We start from the raw sequence: 17,641 nt of genomic DNA on the forward strand, positions 1-17,641 counted from the left end.
CATCCAAAAAGTTCCTCAGAGTAAATCTTTGTACTTAAGAACAGCAGCAACACAAAGGATGGAATAACAGACTAAGACATTGAATTTTTGTGCTAAGACGCAACTGTTGAAGCTTATTCTACCTCAAGTGTGTTGACATAAGCAACAGATCAGATATTTGTATCTTCGCCTTTGAATGATGTGTTTCTCCTTGCAATCAAGCACACACTCATATCAGTGTGTCCTTTTGATATTTTTTTGATCAAACAGGATAGATATTAAAGGAAGGAACTCCAAATATCTATTTATATCAATATAACAATTATAACAATACAACATATACAGCATACTGAATAATAGCATAATTAACATCACTCAGTAAACCCCTTTCCCCCTTTAATACCTTCTCAGGTATGTACAAATAACAGAACAGCTAAACATATGCCTCGATAGTGGTTATTAGAGTATTTGGTGTTTATGCCACATTTAATATTACTAAAAACTAGGGCTGTCAAAGTTAACGCGATAATAACACGTTAATGTGAATTTGTTTTAACGCCACTAATTTCTTTAACGCTTTAATGCAATCAATCTTTCTAGCTAGAGGGAAGATGCTGGAATCATGAAACTAGAAAAACCTAAGGAATCCATTTGTTCCAACCATGTCAGACTAGGCTTAATAACGCTCCAATCTATCACAAAATTTTGGTGAGGAAAAACTGTCATGGCCATTTTCAAAGGGGTCCCTTGACCTTTGACCTCAAGATATGTGAATGAAAATGGGTTCTATGGGTACACACGAGTCTCCCCTTTACAGACATGCCCACTTTATGATAATCACATGCAGTTTGGGGCAAAAAACGTGCAGTTTTTTGCATGCAGTATAAATGTGTTATTTTTGCCAATGATGTTAGTCTCCATAGTAGCCCTTTCATTGTACTGAGACCATTTTTGAAATTGGACCTCCCTGTATAAAATGACCAGTGGTGACCTCTAGGATAATAACATTTCATGAAACTTTACAACCACAAACCTAGGGCATTCGGAGGATGGATGGCTTTCCTAGGTAGATTGACAATAAGGGGGTTTCTGAGCAGTGTACAGAACAGAAATGCTCCCCATCTAATCACCAAAAAATGTAGTTCTTGCAGAAATCTCCAAATGTCAAAAGTTTTTGATACCAAATCACAGCATGGCTTTTTCTATGGAGTTCCTCAAGGTCTTGGTGTCTTAATGTGGTATTTTGGGGAGATTATTGATCATTTTTATTCATTCTCGAGTGGTAAAAGATAATTAAGTTTAGCTCCAAATCTGTGTAACAAATGGTATCAACCCCAAAATTGCTGCAACAACTTATGAGACATTATAGAGCATGGGGATGGCCATCATCCACTTCTATCATAATGTTCTAAACCCTGATACACTTTCACAATTTATTTTTAATAATTTAATAATTTAATAATTCATTCATTCATTCCTGTTATTTCTCATTTATGACTAAAACAAATTCACACACAGTGCTGATCTCCCTGTAACCCCCTAAAAAAGACAAAAATGGGTCTATTGTGGGCCTCAGCGGGTTAAGCAAATATAGACCAGAAAGCAGAGAAAAATGTGAAAAGTCCTCGAACAGACTTGTTTCCAAATGTTGAATCTCTGCCACCACCATAACTTAAACCACTCTGAAATATGTCAACAGAAGTCTGTACAAGTTTGGTGTAGAAGACTGACACATATGCTGGAATTATAAATCATGACTTTTACGAGAGCGTAGAAAGAGCAGGAAAGAAAGAAAGAAAGATGAAAGCAGTCGTCAAGCATTGCACACCACAAAGCTATTTGAAAATAACATCATATTTATTGGTCCAACATTTTGCACTGTTTAACCTAAAACAGCTGTGTTCTTTTTATTGTAATTGCAGGATCATAAATAACGATATTATTATATTGTGCTAACATGTGACCATGTATTTTATAACTCTAATGAATGTGGTGAGTTGTTTGTCATTCTTAAAGGTCAATGTTACATTCAGTTTATCACAGGTTTCAAGAAATGTCTTGAGATCAAAAATGAAGATATTTACATTTATACGCTTATTTTTATAATTTTAAAATGAAAAATACTATACATATAATATAAAACAAGATACAAGAGCAAAAAAAATCACAATTTTGCAGAAATAAAATAGACACAAATCATTTGCTTTCAGATATTAACTCCACACACCCCTTTGTATGAAAGATCTGTCAGGACATTTTAGGGAAGTTCCACATTATTATGTCTACAATATTAATCATGTATTTTCTTTGAAATAAACAGGCAAGAAAGAAAAATGAAAACCCAATGGAATCCATTGAATTATTTTAGAAAAACGCATAACTGGCAGAAAAAATTAATAACCTCTCTTCCTGCTAATTTATTATTATTTATTGAAAGGTTATTGTACTGATAGGTCAACTTTTCACGTTTCTTTCTAAAAAATATTTCCTTTCAGAATTTATGGAAATGTATCACTGAAAATTATAAAGGATCGAAAAAGATATATATACATATATATATATATACTAAAATGTATTTTCTAAAATTAACCTTTTTCTGATTGACATTTCTCTCATTTATAAAAAACATGGTTTTGATGTTTCCACATTCCTGTGGTCTCACTGAAAGAGGAATCTCTGGGTCGTCATCAGTACTCATACGAAACGTCTTTCATGCTCAGTTGGCTTAACTCTATAAAAACGTTGGATGTTTTTGTAATGGACAACAGAGTGCCAAGTATGGTCACAGAGTTTGCCAAAGGGTCTACGCTTTCATTCACAGTGACCTGCATTAGCGTGACAGCAAATCATTTATCATCAATGTACTTCCACAGCATGAGAGCCATTCAAAATCAGGTTCTGCCCATTTAACCTTGCTGAAACCAAAGATAAACTATTAAAGGAATAGTTCAACATATTGGGAGATATGTTTATTCTCCCTCTTTCCATGATTTAGATGAAAAGAACTGAAGTATGAAGCTGGTGTCAGAAGCAGGGTTATTATTGTAAACTAAAACTGAAACTAATACAAAAATAAGCAGTGAAAACTACGGTCGTAAACTGAAACTAAACAAAAACGATATCCTTCCATTTAGCTTAGCTTAGCAGAAAGACTTGAAGAAGAGGTAAACAGCCAGCCTGGCTCTCTCCAAAGATCAAAAATACACCAACTAGCACCAACGGCAAATAAGTATATTTCCTAAAATGTTGAACTACTCTTTTAAGAAACTAAACTACATGATAATACAGACTACAGAGTGGTGTGTGTTTAGCAGGTTATCTGAGCCTGCTCTCCATGTGAGTCTGTTCTTGGACTCTTTGGTGCAGGTCTGGTGGTAGCCCACAGCTTCCACCGACCTCCTCTTTTGGATGCGGTGTAGCAGAATCCGGTAAGCTCCAGTAACGGGGCTTTTCAAGTCCAGGCTGCTGTTGAGGAGATGGACTTTGGTGATGCCAAGATCCTCCAGCGCTGCCTTCACATTCAGTTCATCTGAGCTGAGGATGTGGGAAGGCTCGACTAGGTGGTAGGGTGTAGGGCGACAAGCTACGTAGGCCTCGGGGTATTCGATACCTCTCATCCAGTCGCTGTCCGTGATCTGCTCTATAGTGAGGCGGTCCACGGGAATCTGCCTCAGGAGGCCCGTAATGATCTCCTTGCATGATCCGGGTACATATTGAGGAATGGCATAGGAGCCCTGCAGGATACAACACCTAAGCCTGCCCGTGTTAGTAGCTTTGAATGGCATAGTGGCCGTCACCATGAAGTAAAGCAAGACACCCAGTGCCCACATATCTACATATTGACCAGTGTAACCTTTCTCTTTGAACAGCTCAGGGGCTGCATACGGTGGAGAGCCACAGAACGTGTGAAGGACATCGCTGGGGCAGCAAGATGTGCTGAAGCCAAAGTCACCCACTTTAATGCAGTAGGTGTTGGTGTAGAAGATGTTCTCAGCCTTCAGGTCCCTGTGGACAATATTATTGGCATGCTGGGAAAAGAGAGAAAAATAGAGAAATGTTTTAGGCATTAGAGAGTCAATCAGCTCTCCTGCACAGTTGATTTAAGGTATGGGAACCTATATACACAAAGTCACAAGAAAAGCTGTATTCATGAGTATTCTTGAGATATTAGGTATCTTAAATGTATCTTAAAATTATGTCCTGTCCTTTAACCCCCTGAGACCCGCAGGATCGCGGGCAACCCCGATCGACTTTACTGTCTTTCAGAGGCTGTAGCAGGTTCAGTTTTAGAGCTAGAGTGAAAATAGTGCAGATATCATATGAAACTAGCTTGTCGGGAAGGAGGTTCAGTAACGCTCCAAAGATAAAAAAAAACAAAAAAAAAAACTGGCATGGCCATTTTCACAGGTGTCCCTTGACCTCTGACCTCAAGATATATGAAAGAAAATGGGTTCTATGGGTACCCACGAGTCTCCCCTTTACAGACATGCCCACTTTATGATCATCACATGCAGTTTGGGGCAAAAAAACATGCATTTTTTTGCATGCAGTATAGATGTGTTATTTTCACCTATTCTAAAAATTATGTGTTTGAAATTTTCTGCATACTGGGCTCCCTAAACAGTCTGGAATTACATAAATTGAGTTTCACTGTAAAGCTGAGACTCTTGTGGATCTAATGAGCCCAAACTGTATTCATGTGTGATGATTTTATTCCACATAATAGCCATTTCATTGTATTAAATCTATAAAATGATCTGCTGTGACCTCTAGGATAATCACAGCCTGATGAAACTTTACAGCCACAAACTAGAGACCTAGAGAAGATGGGTGGCTTTCCTAGGTAGATTGACAATAAAGGGGTTTCTGAGCATTTTCAAGAACAGAAGCGCTCGCCATCCAATCGCCGAAAAATGCAATCCTTGCAGAAATCTCCAAATGTCAGAAGTGTTTGATACCAAACCACAGCACATTATCAATTTTTGAATGGTAAAATATGATTAAATTTAGCACTAAATCTGTGTAACAAATGGTATCAACCCAAAAAATTGCTGCAACAACTGCCATCATATACCTCGATCATAATGCTCCAAGACCTTATACATTTTCACAATGAATTTGAATTCATTCATTCATTAATTAATTCATGTTTATTTCAGATTTTTGACTAGAACTTGACACACAGTACTGAGCCCCTGTCCTCCTCCTAAAAATTACATAAACGGGTTTATTGTGGGTCTCTGAAGTTTAAAAAGCATTTTGCTGTTTTAATATTCTGCAATGACAATCTCCTCTCTCATTTTACAGCAAAATGTATTTCTCACAATGTTCACTCAAAGACTTACCATGTATTTGACTGCAGACAGGACCTGCGAAAACACAAGCTTGCTCTCCAAGTCTGAAAGGCGCCCCCTGGTGCTGATACGGGTGAACAGCTCTCCTCCGCTGGCATACTCCATCACCAGGTAGAGCCTCTTGAATGTCTCCACCACCTCATACAGGCGGACGATGTTGGGGTGAGATAGCTTCTCCATACAAGAGATTTCTGAGGCGAAAAGCGCTTGCGATCGCTTGCCCAGACGCACTTTATCCAGGATCTTCACTGCAACTCTTTCTATCAGATGATGACAGATATGTACAGTGAGGCCACAATGAATACACACACTTTACATTTTATCTCTGCCTTTTACTATTATTCACCCTTCCTTATGTTATGAACTGTTGCTTTTCCTTTATGTTTTGATTTATGCCTTTTTATCAGTTCCTACAGAATGTCTGTCTATCAGGATCAGTATGTTGCACACGTGCTGCTGGCTGTGAAGGCCGAAGACAGTAGGGATTAGTGGATGTCTTCTGACATCTGGAATGACCCAGACTGGATTTGCATTGTGTAATATGTTGAGCTGAGCTGACTAAAGTCTCCTCCATTAAATTAATCTGGATGTCTGAACAGGAGTTCTCAATATGTGAATCAGGTAACAAGTCATCTCACAGAGAAGCATCTGAATCTTAATATAAGTTTCCTTGTGTAAACCATGTAGAAGAAAACCTCAGAACAACATCATAATTTTGTTTTTCCACCATTGCAAATCAGCAATCCTGTATACACTCTCCAAAGCAGTCTTGTAGATTGTCATATCCTTTTATGCCTACATAGCTTAGTTAAAGCTAGGGTTGGTAATGTTGAGAAACCAGCAAGAGTAAAACCCAGTGTTGCCAACTCTTTTCCAATGAAAGTAGCTTGCAGTGCTAGCTCCAAAAGTCACAAAATCGAGAGAGAAAGTTTCCAAGACAGCAACACTGACAGTCCGTCCCTTCAGGCCTCCCTCCAAAGGCACTTCCTCAATATTATCATAATGAACATAAACTCACATCTGTCAAGCTAGCAGCTTGTTGAAGACTCCGGTGACATTTATTACATTTTATAAAAATAATTTTTAGGATACTCTGACAAACTTCTAAATTTGAAGATGTGCTTCTCTATGCGAGGTACTGTGTTTCCCTATGAGTTGCCGGTATGAAGGGCTCATTCTAAGCTAACAAAAATACAATGATTCTTAGTTTCAGGTGATTGTACACTAATGAAAACATTGTTATGGATATTATATTTCATTTCTGCTAATAGATCCCCCGAAATGTTACAAATCTCTCATAATATATAAACACTTAATGAAAAAGTACTTAAACCTTGGAAGTAAGTGACAAATTATCTGAAACAGCTAACATGACCCACTTTTATTGGCAGTGTTTGCAGTGGTGCTTCAAATGTTTTACCTGGGGAGAGATATGAGATGTATGGCCTTTCTCTGACCAACTTATCATGACTTTGACACATTTATGGGACACTTTAATAACATCAGAAAGCATCTCACCTTTGGTCAGGTCATGTATCCCCAATTTAACCTGGGAGAAGTTTCCGGAGCCGATCTCTCCTCTCAGCTCGTAAAGCCCCACCCGCCGTCCAAATGTCAGATCATTCATCACCCTCTCTGAATGGGTCAGATCGTAAAAGGCCTTCCCAAACGCAGTGAGCTTCATCGCCTCCTTCTCCTCTGCCGTGTTCTCCTTTGTCTCCACCTTTTTCCCCATCTTTGGGGACGTCGGGGTGAAGATCTCCTCTTGATGTGGGGTTGTCTTCAAGTGAGCCCCTGAGAAAGAGAAAGGAATCAAGGGATGCAACAGCAATGTATGTAAGCATGCTTGAAACTATTATTTACATATTGCCTTCAATATAATTAAATCCAGCTAAATAATAACATCCTACAATTTAAATTTAGCAATGTGTTTGTACTCACATGTTTTCCCTTTTATGTTCTTCTTACTCCTCTCTGTGTTGATGGCATTATTTCCGCTGTGCAAATACATGATTTCTCACAAGAAGGTGCTCTACTTTCTGTTTTAATCCGACTTCTTGAAGATTTTAGAACACAAAAAGGTGGTAAATTACAGAGAAAACAAATTTCCACAAAACTGAAGGAAAAAAGTGATGATCGGAAATTTCGTGAGCAGCATGATGTGAATTCAAAACCATATGCATGCATCAGGAAAAATGCCCAAAGGTGATGTTTCTCAGATATCCAGATGCTGTTGTAGGACCACTGCTCTTTTCCGCCTGCTGTCTCCCTATGCTGCAGTATTGTCTCCTGCTGTATAATCCAGAACTGCTGCATGACACCCTATAATCCCAGAGTGTTGGACTCCTCCCATGCAGACAGACAATAGACAGGATTTACAGAGTACAGAGGCTTCTTTAAACCCCAGATTTGAACACAGCACCTGATGCAGGTGCTTGAACAGGACATTGATGGGATTATCTCTACGTTATGACCATCATCACTGTTAGGGGTCAAGGGACTGAGGAAAGATTATGACTACAGTTAAAGTGGTTCAGTTCCCTGTGGTCAGAACATTTAAAGCTAGGGCAGGTACTGTTGAGAGTATGCTAGATTACAAAAGTTATCCAACTAAAAATCGAGTCCAGTGTTGTCATACTTACTTAAAAATAGGGAGGATTTCAAAACTAAAGCGGGGTTTCTGGGGGTACTCCCCCAGGACAATTTGAGTTTAAGAGACTTCCTGCACTATGGTGACTTTTAAAGAATGAAAATAACTAAATAATAAGTACACTGCAACAGCATTTTTATGTTAAACTTCTAACTTTACCTTTAATTATCAGGAAAGAAAACAGAATAATTTGGCCATTAATTGGGCCCAATGCCCAATTTGGGCAATGAAAAACGTGAGTCTACCAGGAAAATTAGGAAGGTCGGCAGGTATGAGTGTTGTCAACTCTTTTCCAGTGAAAGTAGCTAGCAGCACTAGCTCCAAAAGTCGCTAAATATAGTGAGAAAGTCGCCAAATTGGCCTCCCTCCAAAGCCACTCCCCCCAAATTATCATTATGAACGTAAACAGGTAGGTATAGGGGTTTATTACAGCCCTGCGATAGCAAAGAATGCAACTTCACCCTCACAACCAAGAGCTAAAGGAAGTGAACGTAGAGCGTCTGCGATTGTGGCCTACTGACCGAGCAACACAGTTACATGGTTACATGGTTACATGGTTACACAGCGACCCAGACACTGACCATGACACCAGACAGACACCAGGACAAACCGTCTGCTAGCAGTCACTCCAGCTAACCTCTGCTACCCAGACTGGACACGGTGCTCGTCTGAAAGTCATAATGCATAAGCTGCATGTCCCAGTATATAATCCAATCACCTCCTCAGTGATCATCTCTGCACGTGCAGCGTTGAAATGGATTTTGGGATTGCGCTGAGGAAAGGTTTACTGGAGAGAGGAGAGAGAGGTTGCATTCAAACTGGTGTGTTTGTAAAAGAGGGGGCATTTTCACTATATTCAATTTAATTCATTTTTATATACTGTAGCATCAAATCATAACAGAAGTTATCTCGAGACACTTTTCATATAGAGCAGGTCTAGACCGTACTCTAAAAGTTACAGACACCCAACATGAAATCCCCCATGAGCCAACACTAGTCCCCTATCACGGCTAGGTTATGAAAAGCTTGACCTAATTTACAGGAAAAAGAAGATGCCACTCCCTGAGTACCAGACTAAAGAATAAAGAGGAGTAAGACAGTTGAAAGTCTTGGAGATTTATCAGCTAAACCATGCTATGGACAGTAAGTGACACAGATTTTATATAATATAATATTATATTTATTAAAAAAAAAAAAAAAAAGATTTACATCCCGGGCCAAATAAAATGCCACGTCGGGCTAGTTAAAAAATAATTAAACACATTGTTTTTTCCGGAGCTGATGATGGAAGTAGCTAAGGAGTGAGCCATCTCGCTTCCTTTTCATCTCTGTTGAGGGTTGCACATGCGCAGTACCGATTATTATTTGATAACCGCTAATAAATAAAACTATTTGTATAGGGGCAAGTAAAAGTTTAATTTGGGCATTAGATTTCTGACCCACTTTCTCGACTGGGCAAGTGAAAAAAAAAAACTGCATCCCCAAATCTTCCATTTAATGTCCACCAAGGAAAAATAAAAGTATTTTAATAGAGAGGGTGTTGACTTTAAGATTCTTAAGAGTTTAAAAAAACATAATTCTTGACCTTGGAAACAGCAGATTGCAAAACAATCTCCCCACCATGTCCATTAGTATTAACTGCCCTGGAGCTTTCGGTTGTATCACACGATCTTCCTCAACAGAGGAATTTCGCCCAGTTGTCAGGGAATTGTACGTGTTTACATTTCCATTTTTCAAGTCCGTAAATTGTTCATCTACAATTCTATGACAACTGGGCAAACTTTATCTGCTGAGGAAGGTTGTGTGACACAATGAAAAGCTTGAGAAACAACACAGCATTTAATTTTATTTGAGTTGTGAGTCTCATTATCAAAGTCTCTTGTTGTTAACCTCTGACCTCTGTGATCATATTGGTTCATTCTTATTAAAAAGTGAAAGTTTCCCATTTTACAAAACAAACCACACAGTGGTAAATAATGTAAATAACATTACAGTTTTGTGGACCCCCTCCTTAAGTGCCCTTTAAGTTTGAAAAACAACTGTGGTCATCTTTATAGAGTTTCAAGGTTTTCTGACAACATATCATCTACATAATTAAATCAAGTAAGACTTAATCTGGGTTTTACCCGGATTATGTTTCAGTTCAATAAGATTTGTTGTAACTGAAAGGAATCAACAATTGAAACTGTTGAAGGCGTCACCTTAATCAAGGTGTCTGAGTGCTGACGGCTCTCTGGACGATGATCCGTCGATCCCGGTGAAAATGAGGGGATCACATCAACACTTCAAAGAATGACTAACACCTTATTAAGATCAGAATGGAGAATCAGTCAAATGAGACTTTTTAGAACATGATGTGTCTGAAAAAGGAACAAAACAGTATTTAGGTTCCCTTTTAGATGTATTTATTTGAGGTGTATTCTGGGCCTTTTTGCCAGTATACCTTGTTCTTAGTTAAGTTTCCATTTTAACTCAAAAATGTTACACATAAACAGAGGTTGACATGTCTGAATACATGTTATTCTAATGCTTAATCTTAGCTCTTTCCTCTGAAGAGGGAAAAAGATGCTGGCCGCTCTGAGAGGCCTGGCCATTTGGTGTCATGTTGAATAAACACAAAGGTGCTGGAGTTTTCTGGAGGGGAGGCTCAGGCCCCCACGCTGATCCTGTTTATGTGTTTGGGCCGGGTTTTGTTTTAAGTCAGAGGTGCTAAACACCTTCCCCCTGAGATAAAAGATGATTAATGCCTTAGAATGAGCGACGCTTTAATGGCCCAAGGCTACTTAAGCACTTCATTAGGGTGAGCTCGGGCCGGTCGACACACTCGAGTCGCTGGGTCCCTCGCGGCAGAAACAGAAAAGCTGCAGAGACTTCCTTTGAAGTGGCCCCACAAACTCCAACCCACAACACATTCAGCATGGAAATTTGATTATTTGACCCCACACCACTCTGAGAGCTTGTTTTCAGGTGACATTTGGGGCTGAAGCTTGATCCCATATAAATATCAGAGGCACCAGTGAGCAGAGGGACACTATCTGGCAGCTGAGGAGCAGATTGGGACTGTAGCCATGGATGTACCCCGGCCATTCCTTCTCCTCCTGTGTGCCCTCCACCTGACCTGTAAGTACTGTTTGCTCTCTTCTATTCTGCTGCTGCTGGGACATGTATAGAAGCAGCTATTCACTAACTGGACTGACACATTTTTTTCCCTGTTAAAAGGGTTTTTTTGGGGAGTTTTTCTTCATCCGATGAGAGAGTCATACTGTCAAGGACAGAGGGTGTCGTATCCTGTACGGATTGTAAAGCCCCGAGGCAATTTGTGATTTGTGATATTGGGCTACACAAATAAAAGTGACTTGACTTGGCACCAATCTGCTCAGATATACTTGCTAATCCCTCATGATATGACTGGTAAACATGAGTGCAGAAGAGGGTGTGATGCTCCACAGCAAGGGGGGATCAATTCACTTTCCATTTAACTAAATATTGACTTTTTGTGTGTCTATTTTTTGTTTGTTTTTTTGTCTGTGCTTTTTTAATCTGGCTCTGTGAAGCACTTTGGGCTGCATGATTGTATAAAAGGTCTTATATAAACAAAGTTGAGTTTTTTTATACACATCCAAAATGAAAATGTAAAGATGAATAATAATAATGCATGATATAGCCTAAATATTATTTTAAAATAAAAAGTTCTTCTTGGAACGCTAATGTATTAAACATTCATATACCTGTCTGAGCCTAAATAACTCCTAATTCATGCTTTTCATTAACAAAATGACCTTGAAGAAAATGTATTCCTGCACTATTTTGTGTCCCATGTTTAACTTGTGTGTTAACTATTGTGATCTCATGGATTCTAATATGCTCATCTTGGAAAATATAACTTCTTAAATCATCATAAAGAAAGAGTATGCTTACTCTACATCAAGTAAAAGGATAACAGTGTTAACTCCCTGATTGTTTGTGTTATGTTTTCTAGTGACCGGCGTGTTGAGCAAACACATAGATCACAGAAACCTGTTCACACAGAGACTGTGCTGCAAAAGACAGAGCCACTTTGTCTACATTGGACAAGGTAAAGCACCACCGCATGTTTCTTCCATCAGTAAATGTGCACGTCTTTTAATTTGCCATGAAATGCATGATCCTCTAACAGAAGAAATTATTTTATAAACGGATTGAGAATTTTAAAAGCAACTGAGATGAATAATAATAATCCTTATGATAATAATCCCCCTTGCTGTGAGACATAAAATTGATTATATGTGTCTCTCTCTCTCTCTCTCTCTCTCTCTCTCTTTCTCTCTCTCTCTCTCTCCACAGACATCTCTGGGAGTCCTGTCAGTGTTGATGTGGGAATGTGCAGGTCTCACTGTGGAGGAGCCTCCAGGCCATCATCACATGAAGCAGCACAGCAGGAATACTCCAAACATTCCTCAATGCTGGAATTTCTCAGGAGCAAGAAAGTAAGTTCCCCACATGGCCACAAGGGCGCGCTGTATAACTTTATGATAAATTGTCCTGCTGAAACTCCAACAGGCCTTTCTTTACTTTATAATGTAAATAAAGTTAGAACTGAAGCACACATTTGAGGCTATTATTAAAAAGCATTATTCATATTTTTGCAGGCTAAGATAAGTTTTGATGAGAAACTGCAGCAATAAAACGCATTGTAAAAAAAAAACACCATATCTCCAAATATGTTTTGCACCATGCACACAGAGACATGGTGTGACATGTCTGAACCAAACTAATCGTTTCTCTTACTAAAAGATGAGGACTCGCAGACCTGCAGCGTCAGAGGTCCCTGAGCCGCTGGACCAGCTGCCCTCCTGCGGGATGACCCAGGTGTGTGAGCCGACCGGGATGCGTGTGGACCGGCTGCTGCTGCTGGAGGGAGCCCGGCAGGTGGAGGTGGTGGAGGAGTGCCAGTGTGACATCAAACTGACTCAGTGCATCCGGGTCCCAGCGCTGAGGACCTACTACTCCGAGACACCGTACGAGACCGTCATCGACGTGGGAGGATGCTCCAGGTCCAAGGGCTCACCAGGTGTGTGTGTGTGTGTGTGTGTCTACCTGTCTAACAACAATATGAATGAAACTGAACAGAGAGCAGCTTAGCAAATGACAAAAATGACAGACTGAGAGATGAGAAGTTCCCACCACAGATAGAAACATTGAACAAAACTGCACAAATATGGTGTAAGTTGGTCAATTTGCACATTTAAAACAAAAAGGGGATAAAAACGATGCAAGGAATTAAATAACTTTTCACTGCCTTCACTCAATTTAGATTTTATGCACAAATAAAGTTAACCTCTTTATTTTAGTGCACACCAACCTTTAAAACTAGTTGTAAAGGGTTCAGTGCCACTGTGTTAATGTATTGATACACATTCAACAGTATGTTTATGGTGTAAGTAAAACATTATAACAGCATGTACTTGAGTTATATTAGTATTCACTGCTGGCCCATAGTCAAAGCAACCCTGCATTGGATTCACTATAATTCACTATGCTGATAAAATTAAACCTTACCTTACTTTTTTTTAGCTGCACATATGATACAAATGTTTGATTTAGTGATGAAATACAGTATCTTCATTTTTATAGGTCTCTTTTCCAAATATTACTGGTATATATTATTCTTTAACAGCCCCAGAACACAATACAACTTATAAAGTTTTTGTTTAGTGCAGAGGTTTTCAAAGTGGGGTCCTTGAGGGGGTTCCCGGGGCAGCAAAAGGGGGAATCATTTACTTTCACTATAATTACATCCATAAATAATACAATGACAGAATGTATGACTAGTTTGGTCATCATCGGTTTCATACACTTTCTGTAATAAAACATCTGAAAGCAAAAATCCTATCAGATGGGGGGTGGGGGGGGGGGGGGGGGGGGGGTGGTGGAAAAAAATCTAATCAAATAGGGGTCCGTGGTGTTATTTGTGTCAGTTTAGGGGTCCTTGATGTGGATGAGCTTGGGAACCACTGGACTAGTGTATTAAAAGACCCATTAATGAGTATTCACAAAGCTAATCCTGTGTTTTAAATGTTGCTATCTGTTTATTTTCATGTGGATCACAGATTATAATTGAGCCCATATAACTCTAACTTGTGTTAATCCTTCACAGAGGGGTTCTCCTGTGTCCCCACTAAGTTTGACTCAGCCTTGGTGGAAACCCCCAACAAAGTGGACGTCATCCAGACCGTGGCGGCCTGTGAGCTGAAGGAAAGCTGCTACAGGGTCCCATACGTGGAGTATTACTATGAAATAGTCCACCATGAAGGTGGAGTCAAAGAGGAGAGGCTCAAAGTAAGTGTACACTCTAAACTATCACTAAAATGTTGTATTTCTAGTTCTAATAAATCATCTTGTTTGTCCGCAAGAGAAAATATATATTTGAATCCTTTCTCTTCTTTGATGAGCATGGCATACTTAACACTAGAAGAGGGATTCAGTTGTGATGCTGGTGGTTTCACACTATCTTTTGTAGTCAAGTTGAGAGGAAACGGAGGTCTGGTTGGGTGCCAGACAGTAATGAAGTATCTTTATTCATCAGACACATGTGTGGAAGTCAGCACTTAATCAAGCTAATCCACTGGCTGGATATGCAGGCTGTGTTGACAATACACATGATAGTATAGCAGATTGGAGTCCCAGCTCAACTTTATTCAGGAAATTAAAACCTGATTTAAACTGCTCTACTGGCCATGTTGAAAATAAGGATTTAGCCTCATTATTCTCTCTTAAGTGTATACCATTCACAAAAGCCACACTTTACTACGAAGTTTATCCACAACACTCTCAATCCCACAAAGATCAAAATACTTATTTGGGATTTTAACATCAGACTTTACCTGATAAATGACTTAGATTAGATTTAACTTGAATTCCTGGACACAGTTGGTCATCTGCTCTGTTCCTCAGCACCAAAGGTGCGAGCGCAGCGCAAACACAAATGGCCCCTGCAGGTGTCGAATCAAAGCAGTTAACTTGCTAAACGGCAGCTGGGCCCCGACGCTACTGGGTCAATATGTGTGACCAGCTGTGAGCTGATTGCCCTCTCTCTGTGTTGCTAATTCTCCACAGGAAATAGATGTGGGCAGATGTTTGGGAGGCTGCACTACAGGAAACCGATGCCTTCTCAGGTAAGCATGAACACAGCTGCTACACACACACACACACACACACACACACACACCCTCTCATAACAATTGCCTGTGAGCTCTGACACGTTCTGCCCTCAGCATGTTGTCCTCATTTCATTCCTGCACCAAATGTCCCTCTGTTCGAAATCTGCCACATTCTCAAAATAAAGCAGTAGGTGTATGCTTTATTTTGAGATTGTGGCAGACTTCTGACAGTGTAATATCAGTTTATCTTAAGTATATGAAAAGAAGAAAGAATAAGAGGTTCACATTCCTAATGTACCGTATAGTCTCCTCATCATATCGCTGTATAGCAGCAATTTTCTCTCTGCCCGGTAATCCACATTACCACTACTGTTACAGTCTGTGTATTGGCAATAATCTTGACACAAAAACAATCTTCAGAGTTAGTATATACCTCCATTTAAAAAGTTTACCCAGAACAAAATAAAGTTACAAGATTCCCTCTGAGCTCAACTTGGTACACCGGTAAAAAAACTGTCTTGCTCCACAGACTGATTAACCATAACTGAGAGCTATTGACTATGAAGTAGTCAGTAGTATAACTAAAGGAGCATTTCAACATTTTTGCTACTAGATCAATGAACACATGTCGTCAATTCTTAATATGGCTCTTATACCTGGACTTTAATTTTATGGCTGGAGGAAAAACAGTGCCCAAATAAATATAAAAATGTCGGTCTTTGAATTTAATAAACCCCTTATCATACATATCAATATGTTCCAGTTCTTCATTGAAGCTATACGGTGTTTACACTGAGTGAAATATTCATGTTTTTATGGCCGCACCATTCTGTCAAATTCAAATAAGATTTATTATGCTCTTATTTTAGACACATTTCCTCTGAATTCAACCTGACATATTCAGTATCTTTGGAAACTTTGGGCTTTCAACTAGAATTTAAGGTCACGTTTTGGGGCTTTGTACAATATCTTGGATGTCCAGCAGGAATTTGTTATCACTGCACCAACATGGGGTCAGTGGGGTTTAATATGAAGTTAATGCATGTATTAATGCATGGGATTCAGTTTCTGTATTGCACAGTTGTAATACATGTATATCAGCAGTTTTTCGCTACTTACTAGCTGTTGAGTTTTGAGAGAGATGCGTAAAACCTGAGTCAAATTCCTTGCATGTATGTACTTGGCAAATTAATCTGATTCTGATTCTAGATCAGACTCATAATAACTCCATTAAATATCTACACAGGAATTACCCTTGTTGAAATGGACAATAAAAAGTAATAAAAAAAAATGTTGATGGACAGTCAGATATAACATTATAATACCTCACATACTAGAGTTGACTGTCCCAGTGTCACTGGACATATCAAAAGTAGGCTATATGTAGATAATTAAGGTATTAAATTGACATTTTTCTTTGAAAGATAGATGCTTTGGGCGATATTTAGAGCATATTAAGTGGTTGTTTGATGTAGTACACAAAGTGATTGTAATGCTCTTTCACTTTGCTTTTGCAGGAGTCAATCTGATCCAGCAATCTGCCACTTATGGGCTGAGAGACAGTCCAGCTCCTGCGTTCCTCAGGGCTACGAGAGCCACAGCTTCCTGAACCAGCACGGAGAGATACGCACAGTCCTCTCCATCACTTCCTGCCTCTGCCAAGACTGAACACTGCACCCCCTACTGGAAAACTACTGCCAATCTCTTCTCAGGAGTTGAAAAGTTTTAATTCACAGCCCATTCATTGATGACCCCACCAAATACTGGAACATTTGCTACCCTAAAGTATTATTGTATTATATGTAATATATGTAAAAATGATAATTTTGTAGATAAATTTAATACAACAATCTGCGAGGACTTGTCATTGAACCGCTGTGCAACACATTTAAACTGCTAAATATCATTTTGGAAAGGTGCATTACTAAGAAAATAAACTTTAAATGACACACAAGACATTCTACCACACAGCAAATACAATGTGTATCCCTCTTTTGAATGATAATATAAATGTAATTAGTATAATAAGTACATAAACTTTGAGTTCAGAAAACAATTTAACAGAAACAAGAAGAAGTTTTGGCGGCGTGACAGATTGTCTTTTAGACTTTAAGACAATCTATGAATCAATGAAATCTGAAATAAATTTAAATCAGTATCAGGGTCTAAAGATTCAAAGAGACAAAATGAGACTTTGAAGACACACTGGAAATGAGGACATGAAAAGCCAACCAATTTAGCAAATGTCCCTTTGAAAAAACACGTGCAGGTAGTTAATAGCTCCTTATTTTGATATGAACGTGTGAAAGAACTCTTGTGTTTTCTAAGAGAAGAGGTTTTATGACTTGCTTCCAAGGTGTCATTTACAAAGAAAACTTTGATCTCTTAAATGTTTATTACAGTGGGGGGAAACTAACTTTTTTTCCCTCGTTGCAATCTCTCTTTTGTCCGTGCGTAATTGTGCGTAAAGATCAAAGTAACCAAATGGCACAGTGCGCCATCTCTGAGTTTCCTAGGAA

General features: G+C 39.0%; 2 protein-coding genes across 2 annotated transcripts; one reads left to right on the plus strand and one right to left on the minus strand.

The window, feature by feature from the left end:
• Positions 1-1,815: 1,815 nt before the first annotated feature.
• LOC119497877 (serine/threonine-protein kinase NIM1-like) lies at positions 1,816-7,805 on the minus strand. The gene is made up of 4 exons (XM_037786303.1): positions 7,275-7,805; positions 6,852-7,127; positions 5,325-5,593; positions 1,816-4,007 (listed from the first exon to the last, which is right to left on the minus strand). The coding sequence occupies exons 1-4, from the start codon at positions 7,342-7,344 to the stop codon at positions 3,252-3,254; spliced, it is 1,371 nt and encodes a 456-aa protein (XP_037642231.1). The 5' UTR covers positions 7,345-7,805; the 3' UTR covers positions 1,816-3,251.
• A 2,183-nt stretch (positions 7,806-9,988) lies between these two features.
• On the plus strand, positions 9,989-16,966 carry im:7138239 (uncharacterized protein LOC497366 homolog). Its single transcript, XM_037786304.1, has 7 exons — positions 9,989-11,103; positions 11,963-12,058; positions 12,307-12,449; positions 12,757-13,033; positions 14,120-14,301; positions 15,079-15,137; positions 16,640-16,966. The coding sequence occupies exons 1-7, from the start codon at positions 11,052-11,054 to the stop codon at positions 16,788-16,790; spliced, it is 960 nt and encodes a 319-aa protein (XP_037642232.1). The 5' UTR covers positions 9,989-11,051; the 3' UTR covers positions 16,791-16,966.
• Positions 16,967-17,641: the final 675 nt, after the last annotated feature.

Source organism: Sebastes umbrosus, chromosome 12, assembly GCF_015220745.1.
Source record: "Sebastes umbrosus isolate fSebUmb1 chromosome 12, fSebUmb1.pri, whole genome shotgun sequence".
In the NCBI taxonomy this organism is placed as follows: Eukaryota; Metazoa; Chordata; class Actinopteri; order Perciformes; family Sebastidae; genus Sebastes; species Sebastes umbrosus.